The sequence below is a fragment of the Peromyscus leucopus genome, chromosome 3 (assembly GCF_004664715.2).
Source record: "Peromyscus leucopus breed LL Stock chromosome 3, UCI_PerLeu_2.1, whole genome shotgun sequence".
NCBI lineage: Eukaryota > Metazoa > Chordata > Mammalia > Rodentia > Cricetidae > Peromyscus > Peromyscus leucopus.
This window is the reverse complement of record NC_051065.1, coordinates 54204536-54229688: the sequence shown is the minus strand read 5'-3', so window position 1 is coordinate 54229688 and position 25153 is coordinate 54204536. Positions and strand designations below refer to the sequence as shown.

At 40.5% G+C, this 25153-nt stretch overlaps 1 protein-coding gene across 1 annotated transcript in view; it reads left to right on the top strand.

Moving 5' to 3' along the window:
• Exoc4 (exocyst complex component 4) overlaps positions 1–25153 on the top strand; it is a 754883-nt gene that overhangs the window by 622384 nt on the left and 107346 nt on the right. The window contains exon 14 of the mRNA XM_028866155.2: positions 16411–16589. Within this exon, the coding sequence (XP_028721988.1) occupies positions 16411–16589 (179 nt within the window). The remainder of the gene's footprint in view (positions 1–16410; positions 16590–25153) is intronic.

Below are 25153 nucleotides of genomic sequence, written 5' to 3'. Positions count from 1 at the left end.
CTCCTTCATCCCATCTCTCCCTTTATTCTGAATGCTGCCAGAATACTGGACCCTTAGTGGACCTTGTTTCCAGTCAGTTCTAAAGTGTCTCTGCTAAGCAAAGGCATAAGTTCCTCCAAAGGAAACTGTATGACAACCAGAAGAAAAATCACAGCTGTCAATACAGTGGAATCTTCAGAGGAGGGTCTGCAGGGCTATATCAACATCAGCTTTTAAACCTGTAGTCACTTTCTGTAGTTGAAAGCCAAGGTACATCATGCCCAACTCACAAGTGATTTTTGATTATTTTAATTCTATACTGACAAAGTTCTGAAACTTATAGCATGTTGTTGGTGGGAAATGGTTGCTGTTTATATGAGTGGGTAACATCGTGTCTCCTGGCAGAAAACCCACATGACCATGTGGATCCCCTGTAACTAAAGAAACAAGATAGAGTCTGCTGCTTACACCTAGTATTTTTTCTCATCTATGAAGGAAACATTGAGACGAGGCTTGGAGTGCTTAGCTTAGAAACACATGCTTAAAACTTGTGAATGCACTTGTACTGCAAGTTGAGTCAGTGCACTAAAGTATGATCCTTAAGTAACACACTGTTAACAGTTGATTTTTGCTTATTGTGACCTGTGTCTGTTTTCATGGAAGTTTTCAGTCTGCCCATGGATGCATCCATGTACTTGGCTGCTTGGTACCAAAGAAGAGATACAGAACATATGGAGTAAAGCCTGAGATGAGCCCATGATCCTGCCTTACTCTGCCCACTCTTCAAATCCTTCTATTCATGTGTCAACCAACCTATGTGCCTACAACATATAGGCTGGGTGTGTGGGTTTTCTTTTCAGTGATTGTAGGTATGTGTATTTATTCATTTAAACTAGCATATCAGAGAGGAACAGGGTGTGGGGGCAGTAAAAAGGGATTTAAGAGAATTAATACAGCTCAGTTGATAGAATGCACAGAGTAACTGAGCATGATGGGGCACACTTGTGACTCCATTATCACTCAGAGGTAGAGGCAGGAAGGTTGGCTACATAAACTTCAAACACAATTTACTACTCTTTGTTACTACTTAAAGCTTTAGTTTCAGTGTGTTACATTTATAGCACATTGCTTGTAAAGATGTATCACTTATGCATCAGAAGGACATTCTTTATAAAGTCACCTCATTTTTTAAAATTGATTGGTTCTTTGATGATTACCATCTTCCATTGAAATCTCCAGTTCAACACTTTAATAAAAAACAGAAACTGCCTAGAATAGGTTTTGAAACCATCCAGCTCCAAGATCAAATCAGGATTCCACACTGATGCCAGAGGTGTGTATTTCTGACCAGTCTTTACTTCTCATTATTGGTTGGATGACACACATCAAACTTGCTACATGGTAGTTGTGCATAACAGTCTGCACTGCAGTTTTACATTTGCAAGTAGAAATTCGGCCATGTGGCACACTTTGTAATCCAAGCATTTTGATGTAGAGGGGCTCACCCCAGGTTTAAGGCCAAGCCAGCATTGTCGGCATAGCCTATTCCAGGCCAGCCAGGGTTACATAGTGAGACCCTGTTTCACAAAGTAAAAATTGGAAATTAACAGAAACTTAAAATGTGACTCTTTAATCTGTTACATATATTGTTAGTAATATAGGCCAAAGAACAAAAGTTGCACTGCTGGGAAGAAAATAGCAGCTTAAAATAAAACTAATTACAGAGAACTTTTAAAGAATTCCTTGCATAGAAATTGTGCAGGGATGAGTCAAATAGGAGTAGGGATTTTTAACATAATGCATCTCCCATAATAATGCACTTGAACTTATCACAAAGTTACCTACCTTGACCTGTGATTAAAATCTCAGCCTCTAATTGGGAACCAGCTCTTTGAACTTGGTGTTTTGTGCCAACTCACTCCACAAAAGATGCTGCTTTTGTGTCCTCTGGATAGTGAGTCCACATGATGGTGAGGCTGCCCCTAGCACAGTGGTACCTTCACTTTAATGTCTGGACCTTTACCCCAGAGCTTAGTAACCCTGGCCTTTTTTCTTCTGGAAAAGCTCAGTTGTGTACAATGTTTCCCTGTGCTCATCCCCAGTGAGAATACAACACACAGACCATCCTAACATGCTGTACGTGGACAGAAAGAAGAACTGAAGGGGAAAAGTGTGCGTGCATGCCTTTGTGGATTGAACTTGTCCAAACATTTTCCACATTTACCATGACAGCATCATTTTGGGTCATTGTGTTTTGTTTGTGATTTCTGGGTCTGAAAGGTGAAGGGCAGAAACTATGTGTAAGAAATTCTGTTTACTTTAGTAATATTGTTGAGTTTTAATTCAGGACATTAACTTCTCACCATATGTATATATTATACCTTGTGTAAAAATCTTCATTTCCAGAAGTTGAGCACTCTGGTTAGAAACAGATCTCTAGCAAGGAATTCCTCTAGGAAGCATGAGACTGTCACACCTAGGCACTCTTTGGGTTGGGGTAGAAGAGACACTTTTGAAAACCATAGCAATTGCCTTCTGTGTCTTACCTCTTAGTTTTCCCTTTTGGTTGCTGCTCTTTGACAGCCAAAACCAAGGATCAGTGGGAAATGTGTATGGAAACACATGTCTCTCCCTGAGCACAGCCAAGAGACGTTCTCCTTTGCTGAAGACCCTGTAGTAAGGCTTGGCATTTCACATAATCCAGGATAATCTGTCTAGCTCATGGTCTTCAGTCTTCTTAATCTTATCTGTAAATTTCCTTGTCCTAGTTTGCTTTTGGGGAGGGGTTGTGATAAACACCATGAAAAGCAATTTGGAGGAAAGGGTCTATTTTATCTTACAACATCCAGGTTAAGTTCATCACTGAGGGAAGTGAGGACAGGAACCTGGAGGCAGGAACTAAAGCAGAGGCCATGGATGAACACTGCTTGCTAGCTTGCTCTCCAAGGCTTGCTCAGCCAGCTTTCTTATCTCTCCCAGGACTACCTCCCCAGAGGTGCACTATCCATCATGGGCTGGGCCCTTCCACATCATTATTCAAGAAAATCTTCCCCTCACACACACAGATTTGCAGTCTGTTGGAGGCATTTTCTCAAAGGAAGTTCCCTCTCCTAGGTGACTCTTCCTTATGTTGACACACACACACACACACACACACACAAATCCACAACAACAAAAAAACCACAACTAACCGGTACATTCTATTTCCATTTCAATTAACTTAGTCACAGTTCCTGAAGTTAAGACATAGGTATCTTTGCATGGCCATTATTCATTCAAATATACAGTCTACAGTCATACTTCCCTACTCATTCTCCAGAAAGTGTGACCTCTATCATTTCAAGTCCACTATCCAGTCAGGATTCACACATTAAGTTCCCACTCTCCTGCCAGTCTCATCAGCCCCTGTTGTTCATGCTGTGGATTTCTTGGATAAGAATCCAGGCCAGAGGTCAGGTGGATGTCTGTATTTATGACTCAGTTACTGATTCCTACATAAACAGTTCAGTCATGAGCATCACATAGATGATATTTTAGGCTTCCCACTGTGTCACCTCACCTGAAGCCTGGCTGTGCTGTGTTGGCCACCATTTGTTTAAGTTGATGACAAGCAGGCCTCACCTGTGGAAAGATGCTCTTACTTCCTTTGCTTATTAATTAGGTGGGACCCTGAGACCCTGAGGTTTTCTGCTTTTCTAGCAATCATTCACCAATAGTCTCTACAGCCATTGATAAATTTTGTCTGAAACATCACTGAGATTCTTCCGTGAGGAACATGTTCTCTGTTCCTCTTCTTTCTCTTTCTCACGCACTTACTTGTTGTAGGCATGCATTTTTTTAAATTCATTACATTATTACCAGGACAGCCTCTCTTTATGTCCTTACTAAAATACATGTAAATACAGTGAAATACAGCTGACCTTAGTTTGCAGTTTAATGAGTTTTGACATATTCTCCCTCTCTTTCCCTCTCTTCCCCCTTCTCTCCTCCCCCTCTCCCCACCTCTCTCTCTCTCTCTCTCTCTCTCTCTCTCTCTCTCTCTCTCTCTCTCTCTCTCTCACACACACACACACACACACACGCACACACATGCACACACACATACACACATACACACATAACCTATACTCCAATGAATATGTAAAACTTATCCATTACTCCAAGAACAATTCCTTTCCTCATTGGAGGCATTTACAGTTCTGATCCCTTCACCATAGATTAGCTTTGCCTATTCTAGAATTTTATGTTAAAAGACTCATACTGAGCACACTCTTCAGTATCTTTTGTTTCACTTGTCCTACTGGCTTGAGCTTCTTCCACATTATAGTTTGTCAGAACACAGTCCAGGAATGGAGTCATGTGAGGAGAGTTCTGAGTGCTTGTGAGAAAACAAGACAAGGACCTCAGTTTCTTTCTTCCAAACATGGAGTTGTTTTTGGAAAGTGTTTTCATGCTCCTCCCAGGTGTAGTGGGTAGGAGTGAGTTTACTTCAGATTACTCATTACTGCTTGGTGTTATTACTCAATTGTATCTTTGTGAAAAGTTTTTGCCATGTGTGGTTTGTCCTTGTGATTGCCCAGGAGCTTGAACTCATGAGAACTTGACTCAGGTGAGCTTTCTTGACCCTCAGTATAAATTGTCTGAGGCTCTGAATAAACTTGGCTATTGCATGTGACTTTGGTCTGTCTCATTTGTTGGCTCCATTCTCCAGCTCCTACCACCTCTAGAGTAGTAACAGTTGTTCTCATTAGTAATTTATATTTATGGTTGAGTTGTATTCTGTGGTATGGATATAGTATAGTTTTTTCCCCACACTTACATTAACAGGTATTTGAGTTGTGTGCAGTCTTATTTTGTCATAACTAAAACAGATACTATCTTACACTTTAATTCTTATAAAAATCTTTAGGTGTTCATATGCCTTTATGGAAGAAGAGTGGCTAGATCATAGGATCAAAGCATACTTAACATTATATGAAATTTCTAGGAGTCCTCATTGCTTCACTTTGTCAGCATTTTGTGTTTTATATGTTGCTCTAAGAGTTTACATAAAACTAGTATTTTTTTTTCTTTAAATGTGTGATAGGATTCTATAGTGAAGCCATCTGTTCTTTTTTTCCTTTTGAGGACCTTTAGTTACTATTTTGGTCTCTTCAAATATGCATGCATATGTGTATATTTATAGATCCTATTATTTCTGAATCCCTTTTGTAAATTAAACATTTCAGGGAATTTATTCATTTCTTTGATCTAAGTTACTGAAGTCAAGGACCTAAGATAGGTTTGAATATTCCCATATGTCCCCCTACCACAGGATCTGTGGTAGAAGCCGCCATTTAATTTCTGATATTAGTAGTATGTATCCCCTCACTTTTTTATTCATCAGTTCATTTAGGACAAAAGCTTTCCATCTCTTTCCAGGAAAGTGTAGGTAGTTTTTGGCTTTGTGAGTTTCATTTTCATCTGCTTTACTCTGCTATTGTAGTGTGACTATAACCATAGTCCACAGCACACAGATAACAAGAGCAGTTGTGTTCCAGTAACGCAGCTTCATTTCAATGTGTAGGCAGTGGGTGTGATTTCACTAGACATTCATCACCAAGCTCCAGTTTTATCAATTTATGAGTAATTGAGGGTTTTTTATTTTATTGATTTTTATAATGAACCTTTTTTGTTGTTTCATTAACTGTGCTGATTAGATGTTTTGTTTCTCTAACTTTCACTTTCTGCTAACTTCAGGTTAATATACTCTGTATAGCACTGTAAGACAGCACCTAAGGGTGAGAACTGGCATCACTGATCCTGTTTTTTCCTTTCTGATGTGCACATTTACAGTTTTACATTCCTCACTAAGTTCTGCTTTTGCTGTGTCCCACAAATGTTGACATATTGTGTTTTCCTTATCATTCAGTTCAAAGCATTTTCTCTTTCTCTGGTGATCCCTTTGTGAGCTGAGAGTGCTTAGAAAGATGGTCCTTAAATTTCAGATATGTGGCAATATCCCAGATACATTTTGTTATTGGTTTGTAATGTGATTCTTTTATTGTCAGGTGATACACTCCAAAATGAATTCAGTTCGTTTAAATTTATTGTACTTGTTAAAATGGTCCAGAATGTCATTTGTCCTCATCACTTTCCAAAGGTATTATTGTAATGGATGTATATTCCTCTGTACATTAGTGATATATACTATAATTATTACTTCAAAGGTGTATCGCAGACACACACACACATATATATAGTGCAAATGAATGTATACATGTGTATGCACACACAAAGACATACATACTTGCCTGCACTGTAATCTAGATAATGTCACCCAGTGGTGAGCTGGGATGGCTACTTCCTTGCTTTCCTTCTCTCAGGCATCATAGTTTGTTGCCTATTATTCAGTATCTAAACAGCTGTTTAATTTATTTCTCCCATTTGTGGTTGGCCCATGGCCGGGGAGCCAATTCAATACCATTTCCTCTTTCATAGCTAAGACAAAGTCATTATTATTTTTACTCTTTTGAGGTGTGATCTCAAATTGTCTGAAATATAGACAAAGATATATTTTTTCTTCTGACATGAGCCCATTAATCTTTAATCACCACAAAATATCCTAAGCCTGTCTCTCCCAAGAATTCTGGTTCCTTTTTACTGAGTGTGACTTTTTATTTAGAAACCCAACTCTGAGCATGGCTATGCTCATTGCTACAAGGTGGCTTTGAACCCATGATGCAGTATAGGACAGGGCTTACATAAAGGAAAATTTGCAGTAAATTTCTGCTAAAAAATAATAACTCTGTAATAACAAGACAACCTAGTTTTAAAAAATGAACAAAGACTCAGAATAGACATTTCTCTAAAGAACATAATACAGATGGTTAACAGGGACACAAAAAGATCATTAGCTGTCAAGAAAATGCAAATCAAGTTACTGCTCCCCCAGATCAGCACTGTAATTTTAAAGGGCAGAAGATAATAACAAGTGCTGCAAGGACATAGAGTATTGAACCCTTAAACATTCCCTCAAAGGTTAAAGGTTACATTGCTGTGCAGTCCAGCTAGTCTATTTTTAGATGTATGCACCAAGACTAGTGAAGACACATCTATACAAAATGTATACAGGAAACTATTGCAGCTACACATGCTTGCACAGGCCTACAATCCCAGCTACTCTGGAGCTGAGGCAGGAGAATCCTAAAGCTAGTTCAGACCCTGGGAAATCTAGTAAGACCTTAGATCAAAACTAAGAGTAAAATAGGGGGGCAGAATGAGTACTTACCTAACCAGACCAATGCCTGAGTTAATTCGCAGTGCGGGGCAGGGAAGAAAGGTTGTAACATCTCTCCAGTTTCAGCATTCGGGAGGCAAATGAAACATTGTGAGTTCCAGGCCTGCCTAAGCTACAGGCAAGATTGTATATATGTATATGTGTATATATTTAACATATAGCAAGATTATGTCTCGAAAAACATTAAAAAATCATGCACACTAATGGTTTTAGCAGCAGCATGGTAATTACTTAAAGTTGAAAACCACTTACATATATCCACATGTTGAATACATGAATGTACTAGATCATGACACATTCTTATTTGCTAATATAAAAATATTAAAGTACTGCTATATCCTTGAATATGGATGAACCCTGAAAATGTGATAAGTGAAAGAAAACAGTGACCTTGGATATGAGTAGAAATTACACATTAATCTCCAAAATGAGGAAATCCATAGAGATAGAAAGTAAATTCTTAGTTACTTAAAGATGGGAATATGGTTGCAGTATTTAAGGTGGACACAGCATCATAAATCATTAAAGTCTAGTGATTTGTGTCCAGTAAACAAGCTGATTTAAAGGCACAAGGGGAAAACCAGGCATCCCCAACCACCCAGGCCTTCACTGCAGCCATGTGAATTTCTGGCTATTACCCTGAATGAGTAGAACCCTAGAACCCTGTTATTTCTTTAACTGGAAAAAATACAATAAAATGAATAGTGTTCTCAGGCTCTAGCAAAGTACAAGAAAGAAAAGCTGCTGGTGTTTTCCCACATATGACCGGTAAGTCCCCTTCCCAGTTCAGGCTCTGTACACGTGGACACTACATAGCCTCATCTAGCCAGGCAAAAGTATAGTGTGTGTGTGTGTGTGTGTGTGTGTGTGTGTGTGTGTGTGTGTGTGTGTGGAGAAAGACAGACAGACAGACAGACAGACAGACAGACACACACACACACACACACACACACACACACGTGGGGGAGGGAGAGAGACCAGGTAATGTGCAATGGGTTGACAGTGGAAGCCATGGGTTGACATCAAGTGTCTTCCCAAATTGCTCTCCACCTTATTTTTAGAGACAGGCTCTCACAAAGCTCGCCAGGCCAGGTACACTGTCTGGCCAGCACACCCCTGGAGTCCTCCTGTATCTGCCTCCACAGCACTAAGTACACAGGCCGATTGATACACTAGGTACACTACCTACCTTCTTTGTATGGATGCTGGCGATCTGAACTCAGATCCTCAGGCCTGCACAGCAAGTGCTTTACCAGTTTAGCCAGCTCCTCAGCCTCCATTGTGATTTTTTAAAGTGGAGGAAGAAGAATGGGTAAAGAAAACAAATGGAAAATTACTGAGAGAAGAGACAGACATCTAGAGAGGGTTAGTTATTTCCTGAAGTAAAAACCAGCTCCTCACATGATAGTGTATCAGGAAACACATGGGTGAGAACTGTTGAAGGTTAGACTTGGAGAAAAATAATATCATAACCAAGGTATCGGAACAATTCTATTACTTTCTATTTATGAGTGTTTGGTGAAGATGATTTTAGAAAAACAACTTTTGGAAAAACCTGATTAAAAACCATCAGAAATATTCTGTCCCCATCATTTTTGACAAGAACAAATTAAAAGGCTGCAGACGGAGTGATGGTAAAGAGCAGAAGTGCTGAAACAGGTGTCGTTGTCACGTCTTAAGAGAGCAATCTGGAGGTTTAGGATCCAGGCAGGTGGCCTGGCCTTCGCTAACTTTCTTTAGTTTATGCTCTGCCAGATTAAACCTCGGTGATTTTTAATAGGTTATATTAACGTGCTTCAGTTTCTTCATCCACACAACAGAATCACCCAAAAAGAATTCAATAGCATTAAAATAGGCATCCATATTGAATCTTACATAAATCCAAGTCCAACCTGGGAAGCCCACTTCAGGTGCTTATCTCACAGTGAACTTCATGCAGGCATTGGTTCCTGGGGTCAGTCAGGATCTGAGTACCACACAGGAGATGTTAGTGTTACCACAGTAATGGTCAGACTCCATTACTTCCACACCATCTGATAGCTGAACATGAGGAAGTGAGGGCACAGTAGGGTAGAGAGGCCACAGCTGCAAGGCAAAGAACTGACACCACGGGGACTGCAGGGCTTCTCTTTCCCTTTGCCATTCAGTTTTCTACCAAGGCCTCTGATTTCAGAACCTGGGAATCTGCAGACAGCAAGCAAAGGTTGTGCTCCACTTTTCTGATGTCCATGAGAACCACAGAAAAGGAAGGGAGGAATGGCAGATCTTAGAAAGGTCCGCTCTGATACTCATTCTTCTTTTCTTAGGTGTACATACATTTTATTTTCTAGAGCAGTTTTAAGGACACCTCCTGCTCACTCATGTATACAGCTTCCGTTATCAACACCCCTCACCAGACTGGCATATTTGTGTTAGTGAACCTGTATTGGTACATCATGTAGTTTACCTTGGGGTTCAACCTTGGTGGTGTGTGTTCTTGGACAAATGTAGAATAACATGTGTCCACATGTTAACATCCCGCAGAACATTTTCTGTGCTTTGCCTGTTTGTCCCTCCTCCTAAACCCCACTGATGGTAGGACTTTTTCCCTCTGCTCTCATAGTGCTGTGTTTTCTGGAATGTTAAATATGGCAGAGATACAGAATGCAGCCTCACCAGATCGGCTCCTTTTACTCACTGATGTGTCCTAACAAGTTCTCCTGTGCCTTTTCCTGACTTGTGCTTCATGTTTGAATAAATGCCCCCTAAAATTGCACATTAAAAGCCCATTCCCTAGCTTGGTAGAAAGGTGGTAGAAACTGAAAAGGTAAGGCCAAATGGGAGGCCTTCAGGTGATGGGAGTGTGCCCAAGAAGGAGACTGTGGGCCTGTTCTCTAACCCTCCCACTTGTTTCCTGGCTAGGTAAATGATTTTGCCTGAGATTATGGTTACAGGCTGCCATAGGCCAAAACCAATGGGGCTAACCTCTCATAGACTGAAACCTCAAAAACTAAACCATAATAAGCCTCTTATCTTAATAAGGTGATTATCTTAGGGATTTTCAACAGTGACAGATAGCTGACCAACACAGCTCAATAGCTCTTTTTTCATAAACAGTATATAATATTACATAGAATACATTCACCCACTGAAGACTATTTTGGTTGCTTCCTAGTTTTGGTCATTATGGGTAAGGTACTAAAAATTCCATGCATGAGGTTTTGTATGGATATAACATTTTGGTTAAAGCAAGAGTGTATTATTAGGTCATATAATATAAGTATTGTTTAGTTTAATACAGTTTGTAGAGACCACTGAGGTGTCTTTCACTGTGACATTTAGGTTCCCATCATCAGTAAAGTTGCTGTTGCTTCCACACTGTGATGGCTACTTTTGTCAACTGACACAGTCTGGAATCACCTGAGAGTCTTTTTTTTGTTTTGTTTTGTTTTGTTTTGTTTTGTTTTTCGAGACAGGGTTTCTCTGTGTAGCTTTGCGCCTTTCCTGGAACTCACTTGGGAGCCCAGGCTGGCCTCACACTCACAGAGATCCGCCTGGCTCTGCCTCCCGAGTGCTGGGATTAAAGGCGTGCACCACCACTGCCCGGCCGAGAGTCTTTTTTTTAAACTCTCTTTTTATTTATTCTTTGTGTCTTTCACATCATGAATTTCAATCCCATTAATTCTCTGGTCCCTTTTTATCTGCCCTCTGCCCTTGCAACTACTTTATATATATATATATATATATATATATATATATATATATATATATATATATATAATTTAAGGGAGAATCTCATCACAGAAGCTATAGTATGGCACACTGAGTCGCACAGTAAACCCTTTTATCCATATATCTTTCCTTGCAAGTGTTCACTGCAGAGTCATTGGTCTGCTTTGAGACCTCCGGTTTCTGCTACACTGTGGATGCTGGGCCCTCACTGGGACTCCTCTTGGCTGTCCTGTTGTTGCCCTGTGTAATGGTGCTCTTTCAACTTTGGGACTGCAGAACTGGTCCCTTCATGTGCTTCAGCAGATCATAGATGGGGTGGATGTTGATTCTGGACCTGGGTAGTTGCAAGGTTGGTCAGCCCTCCAGCTGTCTCCCATCTTCACCACCAGGGTGAGCTCTCCAGCATTGCCCTGGCTAGTCTCTTGAGTCATTATATTCATTTCAAGTATGGGGTCTTTACAACCCTCTGCCACACCCATAAGGATGATTATTATTTAAGTACAAAGAAACAAAAATCATGAAGTAGCTAGTTCAGCAAGACTCTGAGGAGACTGGAACCCTTGTCCATATATTCAACATTAATAAAATAGTAGATGAAGTAAAAGCACAAACAATCATGTGCTACCTGTCCTGGCATACAGAGTTGTTGTGGTTGTCTTTCTCTCCTGAAAGCAAGACAGCAGGAGTAAGGATCCTAGACTGCAGCCACCTGCTCCATATTGCCCTTGCCTGTTGCCAGTGCCTCAGCTGGCCAGATCTCTCCCCTGTTTTATTTCTAGCCCTTGTTCCTTAGAGACCTGAATTCCTAATGAACCTGCCTTTGTCTGGATATTATTACTTTACCATGCTGTTTACTGTGAATATGTGAAAAGTTCAAAGCAGCCTGATGGCAAGCTCTCCTTCCAACTAATGCAGCCACCATGTGTCTTCCAGCAGAAGCGTTCCTTCCTGGGTACCACCAGGCTGGCTTAGCTCAAAGCTGAAGGGGAAAGAGCAAAAGTTCCATGAGTAATAGTCTAATGAGAGAAGGGATCCTTTCTACCTTTAATCCCAAATCCCCAGACTCATCTTTTCTTGTTAGTAAGGGATATAATGTGATTGGTCTTTGGGTCAGGTTTCCCAGCACACCAGCATTATAAGTTGTTTTCCAATTGATAAGAGCTGAATTCTGCCCAGGCCATCTTGCTGCTTGCTAGCTCCGTCTGGATGATTGTGAGTGTATGGTTGGAGAAGGGAAGACTAGGAGTCTGTACTATTACATTCTGGTCACCAACATTGTTCAACAAGATACTGTGACTATGAATAAGACCCTAAGTAGACATAACAGAGGGACTGGTATAAATCGTTCAGGCAAGGAAGGCAAACTCATGCCCCAGGTGCCTGCTCCATATGGACCTGGCAGACCAGGAAGGAAGGAAAGCGTTGATCTGCATAGCCACAAGCATGGGTCTTTGCCCTTCCCTGTTCATATTTTAACACAGTGGTGCTTGCCCTTCAGGCGGCGTGCTCTAGGATCTGTACGACCTCAAAGCTGAGCTCAGCCCTAGGAAACAGCAGTAAAAGACTAGGGAACAGGCACAGGGAAGGAGACAGAAATGGGTATGTGCCATGTCTGATACAGCCCAGATCTTCAAATCAATCACTTTTGAAACCGTTTATGATGTTTCTTTCATAATTCCATGTAGCCTGCTGAAAATGCAGATTTTTTCCTTTTCCTTTCAGTAGATAACAGAATTATTTAAGTTCTAAATGGAGACAATTTTGTGCATCCTTTGCAAAATTCTTTGAAATGAATTCTTGTCAGATAGACTTCTTTAAAGAGTATAATTGTGTGTTAAAATTAAGTTAAACAGATTTAACACTCGTGGAAAAATTCTCTTAAATGAATCCTTGTCAGATCAAGGTCTTTAACGATTTAAAAAAAAGTATGGTAAAATTTAAGCTTAAGAGGCTTACCATGTTTCTTCAGTTTCATGGGTGGTGTGAGCTTATTGGCCAGCTGGCTATGAAGGGGGCTCTTCCTAGAGATCAGTTCCTTGAACATAGAAGTTGTGAGTTCTCCTTCCTGTCCCTGGCTATACATCATATCATCTCTGCATCTCCTCCTAATTTTGTTCTAGTGTCTGTGAATCTTGTGTCCTCCTGCCTCCTTTCCTGGGATTCCTAGATTACACTGTGTGCACAATGTAATAATAGTTTTGATTGACCCAACTGCATGTCATCCATAAAAATAAGCTACACCAAACATTTTCTGTGATATTAAGAGTTCTCCACTGAATAATTTCTAATGACTTCATAGTGTAGATATGGTACAATTTAATAAATCAGAGAGTTTAGAAAATGAATCTGCAGTCAGGCAACTTTAGCCATTACTCTAAGGTTATTGTAACACACAAAAACCTTCCAGCACACTCTTTCACACATGCACAAATCCTCAAAGGAATGATTTTGTATGTGAAATGGTTATAGCTGTCATTCAGTTATTCTTGTGTCATAGTTTCGATATGTCTTCCAGGTTGTTAGGGAGTGATTACAGATTCCTGTCAAATGAGGTATCTGCTGTGTATTCAACATGAGGCAGTTTGTATTTTTCTAAGTCTATTGCTGTCCTGTCTGAGGAGGTTAAGCAAGTCTCAGTGATCCAGAAGGAAGAGGACCAGCGTTCAGCCCTGGAAGCACACACAGACATGCCTGGGGCCCATAGACCTGCACACACGGATTAGACTTCTGCATAAATACACTTGTCTTGATTGTCACATTCCACCCAGAGTTAGACCCACATGCATAAAAATGGCTCCAAGCCTGGCTTTCAAAGCCCTTTGCCTCCCCTTTTGCTTTTTAACCACCCAGCTCAGAGACATTTTTTGTGTTATATCTATCAAAGATGATTAAGGGATTGGAAAAGTTGATTTATAAGGACATATTAAGAAAAGTAAATTTTGCAACTTGGCCCAAGGGAAGACATTATAGATATTTTCTGGCCTCACATCATGAAGGAGACTTAGTTTTGCTTTTTTTCAGTAACTAGATTTTAGGGACAGCAAAATTCAGAGGAAGTTTTATGAGGATAGCCTCACTTATGCTAATTAGATGATTGTGTCCGTTAAAAATTGCATTTAGCAGCTACTAGCAAAGTAGAAATAACAGCCTTTATTTTCTCTCCTCTGACATGAAGCCCAGAGCATATTGTCTGGGGCTGAAGTGTGGTACCTGTGATGTCACAGTATGCTTGAACCATCTTACCTCTAGGCTCTGTCATTCTTAGTAGTGACTTCTACTCTCAAGGTCTCCTGATATTTGAGAAGAGCCACTGTAGCTCAGTTGTTATGGCTACATGCCAGAAAGGAAGTAGGCAAAATTAGTCCTGATTTACCATGATTACTCCAGAGAGCTGTCTCCTAAACAGCTCCGAATTCATATCACATGGCACTCAGTACCACATTTGCAAGTGGACAGTGAAATTTAGTGAGATTGCTTGTTTCATTGTTTTGACATTGGGCACACTTTCAACTATAGCAATATGAAGGGCCTTTTACCAGGTTGGACTAGAATAATGAGTGCTAGGTAGGGGACCAGGGATTTTTATCACAGTAATTCACCTCTAGAGTAACTGTAGTGCTAGAAGTTTCCATTTGTAGTATTACCCCTTGAGAATTAGTTCCCACTGCTCACTCTTACCTACTTAAGTGCATTTATCAGCTCATACCTTGAGTTGATTGTAAATAACTAGCCTTCTCAATGGCCATAAAAAATAATAACTAAAATGTTATGATTTCTATTAGATCCCAAGCATTGTGTTGTGCACTTAAATATTCCTGGGCAGGGGATGAGGACAGAGGAAACACGGTTCCTTTGAGTTGCTGGTGGTGAAACTGGGAGATGGCCATTGAATTTACTAACATTTTGCTTTCATGATTACTGATATTTTCCCAATGAAAAGTTTTCAAAATCACCTCACCTAATCCTCACTTTACTTCAGAAGAAGTCAGTACCATTACCACCAGATACATCATACAGGGAAGTCCAACATCCCACCTTCAGCAAAGCAGCAGACTTTTGCTTCACACCTGGGTTTCCCACTTTGAAGCTGGAGCACAATTTTTACCCAAACATCACTTGGAAACTAGTTAGATGTGTGTCATTTGGGGAGTCAGTCACCCTAATATCTTTTCTCAGATCACAGGTAGAGCTTGTTAACACAATGAACATACTTGTTAACACATTTCATATGCACAGTCCAATGTGCTTTATTGCCTCTTTAGCCACAACTTTTTATTTTATTTTATTTTACAATACAATTCAGTTCTACATATCAGCCACGGATTCCCTTGTTCTCCCCCCTCCTACCCCCCCATTCCCACCTCCTCCACAGCAAAGCCTCCCCCGAGGACTGAGATCAACCTGGTAGACTCAGTCCAGGCAGGTCCAGTCCCCTCCTCCCAGGCCGAGCCAAGCAACCCTGCATAAGCCCCAGGTTTCAAACAGCAACTCATGCACTGAGCACAGGACCTGGTCCCACTGCCTGGATGCCTCCCAAACAGATCAAGCCAATCGACTGTCTCACCCATTCAGAGGGCCTGATCCAGTTGGGGGCCCCCTCAGCCATTGGTTCATAGTTCATGTGTTTCCATTCATTTGTTTTAGCCACAACTTATCCAAATCAGCCAATCACCTGTAACTCTTCCTTTTAAGAACATAACCCTCTGTTGAAATGAAGTTTATCATGAGTGATGATTTAATGTCAGATATCTTTAACAGCATTTAATTCACAGCAGGGTTTCTGTCACAGTGAACACCTGCTCTGATGCTGGATCTTAAGTGCCTGTATGTCCATTAAGAGTCTTTTTTATTATATTTTATGTTACTACTCATTATTTACTCAAAGCTTAAATTGTGGTTTTACATTTAAATAGAGCCCTCACATCTGTTCACTGAGGTGATTTGAGTTTTAAAAGCCTTAGGACTGAGAAAAGGCCCCAGGCACCTCTTTCCACTTCCTCTGGTGTCAGCTCTGCTTATCCACCATGTGTAACCAGCTCCTAGTCACCTGTTCTCACTTTAGCAGTACTCTCCTCCCCATCTCTCTCTCCCTCTACCCTTTCCCCTCTTAGGAGAAAAGATTTGTACAAATAGAGAAGTTTGTTTTTCAAAATGTCATCCCTGCTGTGTCTGAACATGTGATCTCCAGAGTTCTTTTATTGCACCATGTTGCAACTTTTTCACACCCTTAAGAGTGTTTGAAGACAGTAGGCTCTGGGAAACCCGTGAGTTAAAGGATCCCTGCATTGCGCTACTTTGTGCTTGTTCCTAGATTTTCTGTCACAACATAGATTAATGCTTATATTTTATTTGCTTCGGAGTCTTTTTAAAATAAGTGAATGAAACCTGTCCCGAGCCTTTACCAAACAGTAAGTGAGGTGTGTCTTTGATTTGTTTTTCAGGGCAGCCTTTGGCAAGGAATCTGAAGTTCTAATTGGGAATCTCGGTGACAAACTTATACCTCCACAAGACATTCTCCGTGATGTCAGTGACCTCAAAGCTTTGGCCAACATGCACGAGAGCCTGGAATGGCTGGCCGGCCGAACAAAGTCAGCTTTTGCCAACCTCTCTACATCCCAGAGTAAGTACCCAGGATAGCGGCAGCTGCTGGGTGATGCAGAGCCAGTCTGAACATGAGTGTGGGCGCTTGTCATCTAGTGGAGCATGCTCCGAGTGTCAGAGCCATGTTTGAGTTCTGTTCACACTGTATCTCTCTTACTTTGAGATTCTAGGGTAGAACTCATCTCAGCTTCCCTCTATGGAATATGAGAAGCCAAATGGCTCATATCATATGGCTTCATACTATACCCTAGAAATACAACCCCCTGGAAGATGGCAATACTAAGTCTCCAGAACAGAAAGCAATTCCTTTTGTCTTCTTTCCAGCAACTTCTCTTAGTTACAGTTTTCCTTTAACTGGATAAAAGCTAATAAAACTATCTAAAGAAAGAATAATAGAAGTTATTGAAATAGAAAATAGAGGTAATAAGGATGACAGTTATTCCAGAAAAGAGAAAGATGAGAGATAGCAATTATAGATTTCTAAGAAGTTGAGATTAATTAGTTAATTACTATAAAATAAGGTTTATTTCATGTATATTTCATTTTCCTACATTTGTGTATATTTACTGTGTGTGTGCATAGTACCTGTGGAGGCCAAAAGATGTGGGGTCCCTGGGACTGGAGTTGTAAGTGGCTGTCCGCCCCCTGTAGGTGCTGGGAACAGAACCCAGGCCCTCTGCAAGAGCAGCAAGTGCTGCAGCATCACGCTAGCCACTAGTAGATGCTTTCTGGGAAGCTCAATTCAGAAGTGTGCAGATGGAAAGTAGAGGCTGAGGGACACTAGTGTGGATAAAGAAGAAAGCCAGTTTAGATGTGCGAGTGGAGGGATGGGAGCAAATAAGGAAAAGCAAGCTCTTGGCAGGAAGAGAGCACTGAGATCATCTCTGTCCTGTTAGGGCTAGCAATCAGATGGTCATTAGGAAGACTGTAAATTTTGGAAGCAGTTATTTATTATCAGTGTCCTGTGAAGTTATTATTTTTTGAGTAACCACAATTGCAGCCTAGAAGTGGAAAAGGAGTGGATGCAATTCACAGAGATAAATTGTTCCATGAAATAAAGGCCCACAGCCAGAGTCTTTGAGATCCCTTGAAGGCTCATTGCTTGTGCCCTCTAGTGCTGATCATGTGCCCATCCCCACAGCTGGTGCAGAGCAGCAGGGGGCGGGTGGGCAATAGAAGCAGTGTGCAGGTGGGAATCTTATCATGTGCTTTGCCTTTTTCTTCAAAGGTATGCTTTTCACTTGTATTTTTATTTAAAATATTGTCTTAACTCCTTATAAAATTACACATGTTCAGTCTCCGAACTCTGCACAAATACAAGCTCACCCTGTTAGGGGTGGTGTGGGCCTGGTGTTACATTTGAGCAGTGTGCGTGAAGCGCTGTCCGTGGAAGGTCACTCCACTCTACTATCCCGTAATCACAGTGCTGTTACAAGCAGCCACTGAAATCACCCCTTTCCCCCCAGACCCACTCTGTTCTTCCTCTCTAAAAAAGTCAGAGCTAATTTCCTCTTTGCTACCTACAAATAGCTCTGGAAAGGAACCAGGTACCTCTTTTCCTGGTTTCTTTTGGCTCCTGTTGATGCAGGTATATTTCTCAGTGGTGTTTAGAAGGGATATGCTTGTTTGGTGGCATATGTATGTGTATGTATACACACACACACACACACACACACACACACACACACACGATCTAATATTGTGTAATACATTTTAAAATTTTTGAGTAGCATACCATGCCAGATTTCTAGTCTGTCCATTCTCAAAAGGTTTCACAAGACAAAACAGTTTGAAGCTAGCCACTGAGTGATTCAGACAAGCTAAACTAACTTGATGTCAACTGTTTTCTAAAGGAGAAAGATGCTCTCTAAGTTACACTTAACTTTGTAATTGCTCAATTTAGCTGTTGTGTTCATGTCACTGAGAGTACCCAGTGGAGATGATGTCTAATGCATGTCTTTAATCATCTCTGTTATTCTGACAAAGATCTCTTCTACTACGCCCATTAGTGCTGTGTCTACTGTGCTCGGTTCCGTCTTATAATACAAGTTGCACCCTCTCAGTTCCTTTCAGGGTGATTATTCCACCCAGTGAGTGATTTAACTAACTGTCAGCATTTTTAAAATCAGTTCAAAACCCAAGTGAACTATAATCACTACTTCTGGTGTCTTTGCTAAAACAAAGCACCAAGCAAGCCTGCTTTATCTTGCTCACAGTCAATCCAGTTCACCCCCACTTGCCAGGTCTGTGAATTCCCAGAGAGATGCCCATTGATGTTGTCATTTGAACAAAGACAGAGATTCCATTGTTGGCCTACTTTGACTGCTCCATGTCAGTGTGACTCTACACCAGTGTGTGTGTCTAAAAAAGGACAGCTCTTTATTATTGTTTTGAAAAGTGAACCCAAAGATTACATCATCTTAAGTACTTCCCAGCCAAGAGACTAGAAAGCATGAAGATGATGCCCAGCAAGATGGGGAGGAAATCAGGCTTATTTCTTGTTCCACATGCTGGTAACTGTTTGCTGTGGTAAATGCCATGTTGCATTAAACTCACATTACAACTGTAATGGACTAGAGACAGCTGGCAGAAAATCATTTTCATATTAAACATCTCTTCAGTCAAGTACAGCAGGATCCTCACCCACCTGAAACATGCCATGGCCTCCTGAGAAAATTATCATCTATTGATGGCAAAGTATGGTTGGTCACACATTGTCCAGGAGATCAGAGTGAATGGCATTTCCAAGGGGGATTTTTTTTTCTTTTCTTTCAATATTTTCCTAAATGTCATTCTGTCTCCTTTACATGCAAAGGGGTCTCCTCCCCCTTTTCTAGATGCTGACTGCAGAAAGTGTTGCTTTTACTCTGGGGCTTCTATAGTCCATGGTTGCTGTTCCATCTCCTGAGGGTATTCCCCCATCAAACTTCTCTGCACCTGTTCCTCTAAGATTTTTTCAGTTTGAGAATAGAGAGATAACTCATCAATAAAGAAAGCTTGCTGGTCTTGCAGAGGATGTGAGTTCAGTTCCCAGCTCCCAGATAGAGCAGCTCACAACTACCTGCACCTCTAGCTCCAGTGGATCCTATATCCCCTTCTAGCGTGTGTGTGTGTGTGTGTGTGTGTGTGTGTGTGTGTGTGTGTGTGTGTCCCCGCACACATGAATGTGGCACAGCATGTTTGTGGAGGTCAGAGGACAGCTTGCAGAAGTCAGTTTTCTCTTTCTGTCATATGAGTTCTAGTGATCTAACTCAAGTCAATGGGTTTGTTGACAAGCAAACTGAGCCAGGTCCACTGAGCATGAGTATTTGTGATGGACATTTGCACATATTTCCCACCACTTCCCACTGTTTCACCCAGTCTCTAGTAATCACCATTCAGCTCTAAATTTCTGTAAGATATTTTAAGAACTATCTATTTAGGTATGCTGTACACTTTTTTCTATTGACCTTTTTAAATTTCATATGCAGTCTGTCAACCCCTTATTAGACGTGTAGTTTGTCTCGATTTGTAGGTTGTTCACACTATTGACTTTTTGCTTTTCAGAAGCTTTTTAGTAAGTTTAATGCAATCCCAGTTGTCTGTTTTTGCCTTGATTTCCTGTTGAAAAGACTGTCCGTTCTGCAGTGTGCTTGCCATCTTTGTTGAAAATGAGTTGATTGTGACTGCATGGCCTTATTTCTCGACTATCTGTGGATATGTCAGTTTCAGAAAGCAGATACACAGACCTGAAGGAGCCCCCGGGGTTTGTTCTGCCCAGGATGCTTTCTCACAGAGTTCCTGCATTCTGTCTTGGGTTTTGTTCAGATCTCTAGGATTAAGGTTCTACAGCTTCCTTGATTATATACTGTATTGTGCTGCTTAAGCTAAATTACTACTTAGGAGGCCATATCTTTCTGTTAAGGCTATGTGCCTTAGTCCTTTATTTCATGTGTTATGTTCTATTCAGAAATTCAGTGCTCAATATTTTCTTTTTAAAATGTATCTAAAGGGCTGGAAATATAGTTCATTCAGTAGACTATTTGCCTAGCATGCACAAAACCCAGGTTCAATCTCCAGCACCACATAAAACAGGAATTGTAACACTAGCTATAATCCCAAAATTCAGGAGTTGGAGGCAGGAGGGTCAAAAGTCATCTTCAGTTCATTAGTTTTGATCATCATTTTCTTCTCATGCCTCAACAAAATTTCTATACCTTAGGTACATGAGTTATTGCATATATCATTTTTGAAATTCATCTGAGTTGTAATCAATATTAATGTGTCATCCTTTTTTTTGTATTACAAACATTTTCTGATTGAGAAACACTGTCTTGTTATGCTCTGTAATATATTCTAGATATTTCACTGTGCCACACTGAATCCACTAGCCTATATGGCTATTTAAATTAAAATGTCATTTTTTCTTTTTGATCACTTCACTATCATCAGCTCATTCTATTGAACTTTGCTGTGTCTCATCATCCCACCCGCAGAGGAATGTTTTTAACAGTAACAGTCCATATATTCTACCCTTGCAGCATACTCCAAATGTCTAAATGGTTGTCTTGAAACCTGAATAACTATTTGAAATGTTCAGCCCCTAAATCACATATGCACCTGTGGAGACCCATAGAGGTTTCCTAGGGAGAACTTATTCAGGGTCCGAGAATCTGAGCTTGCTTTACCCTGCAGGGCTGCATAAGGGGATGATTTGACTACAGGTATGGTTACCAGGTGTTTGGAAGGGTCTACACTTGGCTGTATGGTGTCCTTTGATCTAGCAAGGGGGAAGTCTTTTGCCCTGCCCCTTGGCATTGTTATAAAAAGCTCTTTAGAATATATGGAAAAGGTCAATAGGTATTGACCCAGGCCCTCCCGAAGCTATCTTGTGTTTCTGTCTTTCTCCTTTTCTCTATCTTTCTAATATTTTCTTATCCCTCTCTCCTCATAAGCACCCTAGAAAAGGTGGGAGCTGGCCTCCCACATGCACCCCAGGAGAGATGTATGTTATGGGTCCTCTATTTTCTAAGCTGGTTTTTCTGTTGATCTTTATGGGTGCTAAGAGGGAAGGGGTGAGTGATCACATAATCTCAGGAAATGTCATGGTGAAAACACCTTGAGTATGCCTCTCTACCCTAAATCTATGAAGCTTCCAATGTATTGAAGGCTACAACAGCAATAGTTTATCAGACATATTGCTCATGGGAATCCTCTCGCTGCAAGGATGCTCACAGGCCTTTCCCCATGAACCAGCTTCTTGGTCTCACAGTTCAGTGCTATAGTGCTATGATTTGCTTAATGGCTCCTGTTTCTCCTGTCCTTGCCAGGCACAGATGTTCCACAGTCACAGGAACTTAATTTCTTATTCATGACAAATTTGTACAACCCCAGGTGACTTCCCTTGTAATCTAATTATTTTGCTCTTCAGTTGTTTGGGTTTTTAATGTTGACGTCAGCCAATATAAGATGGCCCACATTTCCTGTTTTCTTAAACCTCAGTTCTCCTTCTGACTCTTTCCACTCCTTGAGTTCATCTCACAGTTGTCGAGGAGGCCAGGCAGTCAGACACCACAAGTCATGCCAGTAGATCCATTATGGGGCTTCCAGTCGGCTTTTATTAAAGGGGAAAAATGGTTTCTTATTTTCAGACTTGAGATTTCAAAGACAGTACAGAGAACCCCCATACGTCTCATTCCCAGATGCCCTCTTTGTTAACATCTTCCATTAAGATAGACTATTTGTCTTAACTAATGAGCCAGTACTGATATGATACATTGCTATTAGCTAAAGTCTGTAGTTTAAGTTTTCTTAGTTTTAGTCTAATGTTCTTTTTCTCTCTGGGAGCCTATCCAGGATATCATAGTACATTTAACCATCGTTTCTCCTTTGGCTCATGAAGACTGATGGTTTCCTAGACTTCCCTTGTGATTTTTCATTGTTTTCAATTATTGCTTGAGAATTTCATACATTTATATAGTGGTTTTTTGATCAAATCTGTCCTATTCCCTCCACCTCCAGTTTCCCTGTTTTTTGTTTTTGTTTGTTTGGGTTTTGGGGTTTTTGTTTGTTTGTTTTTTGCCTTTTACATATATGTATGTTTTCCTTTAATCACATCAGAGGCCTTTGAATAGCTACTTTCCAGTTCTTGATGACCTTGGCACATTGAGGGATGGTGCTGGCTGCATATTTACACAATGCCCTTAAATGTGAGTCTATCGAATAGTGTTAATAGTCTGGGCATATGGATTTTAGAAAAGAGGACTACCTGATGTGTTGCCATTCTCTTCTAGTGAATTGTTCATGTTATCACCATACCATTGATACTGTTTTCAAATTTATTTCCATACCTCTAATTCATTTAATCTTTCTAGATAGTTCCTTCTGAATTCCAGATCAACTCTCCACTTTCCCACCACAAAGTGGCTTTGCCCATTCAATCTTTCTAGTGACCTTTAAAATTTATATATAATGAATGCATCTATTATGAGCCAAATGTTATCCAAGCTGAATACATTCAAAACTAGCTATCCAGTTCAAATAATGATGTGATTGATGTAGATTTTAACTGGTGGCTCTGAAAGGCTCCATTATAGGAGGAGCTGGGCTTTGCACTTGGGGCACTTCATTGGGGCCTCAGTAGTACTTGGTTGTCTTGTGTATTACCAGAATTTTATAGACTCATACAAACGTATTATTTCCAACAAAACCATATTGGGGGTCTCTTCACTAAATAGGTATTTTTAATGCATTGTTGTCTAGTTTTAATGTGTAGTGTTGAATTAAAATCTACTTCCAAACAAACATTTTGGGGTAGCATTTCTCACACTTGACTGCACATAAGCTATAATCAGTAGGAGAGCTGAGCCCTACTTCAAAGGTAACAAGATGTGCTGCACCCCAAGCCAGTCCAGTTAAGATAAGACCTACAGTTGTCCAGAGGCAGCTAACAACCTCAGCTCATAATTGAGTTGTATTTACCTTTTACTAGCAGACAGTCAGGGTTGAGAACCACTGACCTAGAGCCCCTAAACATTTCTTCCTCCATTTCTGTAGCCCCATGTATGGAGGAAATTTTTGTAGCAGGTTTTCTGTTCTTAGAAGCATGGTGTTGACATGACCCCACTTTGTGGACAAGAGCAGAAGCCACAGAGATAAGGTACTTGCACAGTGACTCATTTTGACTTAGCAGTTATCAGCCTGACTATTGCCCAAAATTGTTGAAAATTAAAATGTTCTTTTTATACTTCTGAAGGTAATAATAATAACAGGAAGGTTTCTCCTAACACAAAGTCTTCAGTTGCCAAATCTACTGAATGAATGTCGAATCAGATACCAGCCATTTATATCATTGAAAATGTAGATAGAAGTGGTGCACATGGCCATCCACACCTACAGGTCAACAGGCTGTATGGCATACCAAGACATGTTCACATGCTACCTGCTATATGCTTCAACACTGCCTAAAGTGGAATCTGGATTCTTTCATGAACGAACTCACTATCTTGGTCTTTTTGTGTCCTGATGGTAAACAAAAAATGAGATGCAAATCACCCAGGTATAAAAGTGTCTCATGGGATAGTGTCCCATTTCAGCTTTGCTTTTGGTAAACCATTAGGCCAGCATTCCCCTTGTCCTAATTACATCTGATTCTTTTTAATTAGAACTCTCTGTGTGGTGATCCTTTCCTGCTTCAGTATTTACAAGTTTCAAATATTTGTACACTGTTATCAGACATCCTGCTTCAATCTGCCTGAGCCTGCCCTTGTGAGTTTAGATTCTTTATTCATCTTTCTGTACTTAGGTTTTCTAGTCCCTTCATCATTTTCTGGTGTTAGTAGCTGTCATTTTTCTAAAATGAATTTATTCTATGTCTCCATTCCTATCATTCTTCTTTTATTGATGATACTTTTTAAAGTCCTTGTTTAATTTCATGGTCGTGCTGTTTGCTAAGAAAATCAAATTACCATTGATGACATATTTCCTTCATGAGTTTCTCAACCACTGGCCATCTCTGAGTTTGTTTGGGGCTTCTCTAATCAACATTGTTTATACTTCTGTATAAGCCTTTCTTTCATTAAAAGAACATCCTAATGCAATTCTATGTTATATCCAACTTAACAACTAATCATGTTTTATTGAGGCAAAAACACCAACTGATAATTTTTGCTCATTTTCAGCCTTAATTGTACTGTGTTGATTTTTACAAATGCATTGAAACTTACAACAAGAAAAGAACTGTATGGAAGCTACTGTGGTCAGGATGTTTGGTTGTTAGGACGCCAACTGTTGATATTAGAAGTGGAGATGATGCTTTCCCTGGGTGTCATAAGGAGTACCACCTGGGCTGCTGTCTGCTTCTAATTGGTATGTGCTATGACTGTAGATTAATGCCAAGCTTCAGGGAAACCCTTGGGGACTTCCCATGTTCCCTTTTGTTTTAAGCAATCCTAAATACTAATACATAAGTGCTACTCCCCTTTTGAGCCGTTCCTACTCTGAGTGGCTCCCAGATTACAGTTAGTCTTGCCCCTTCCCACACCGCTTCTTTCTAGTTAATATAGAATGTGTCCTGCTCTTCTTTGTCCCGAAGACCTGAGCTAG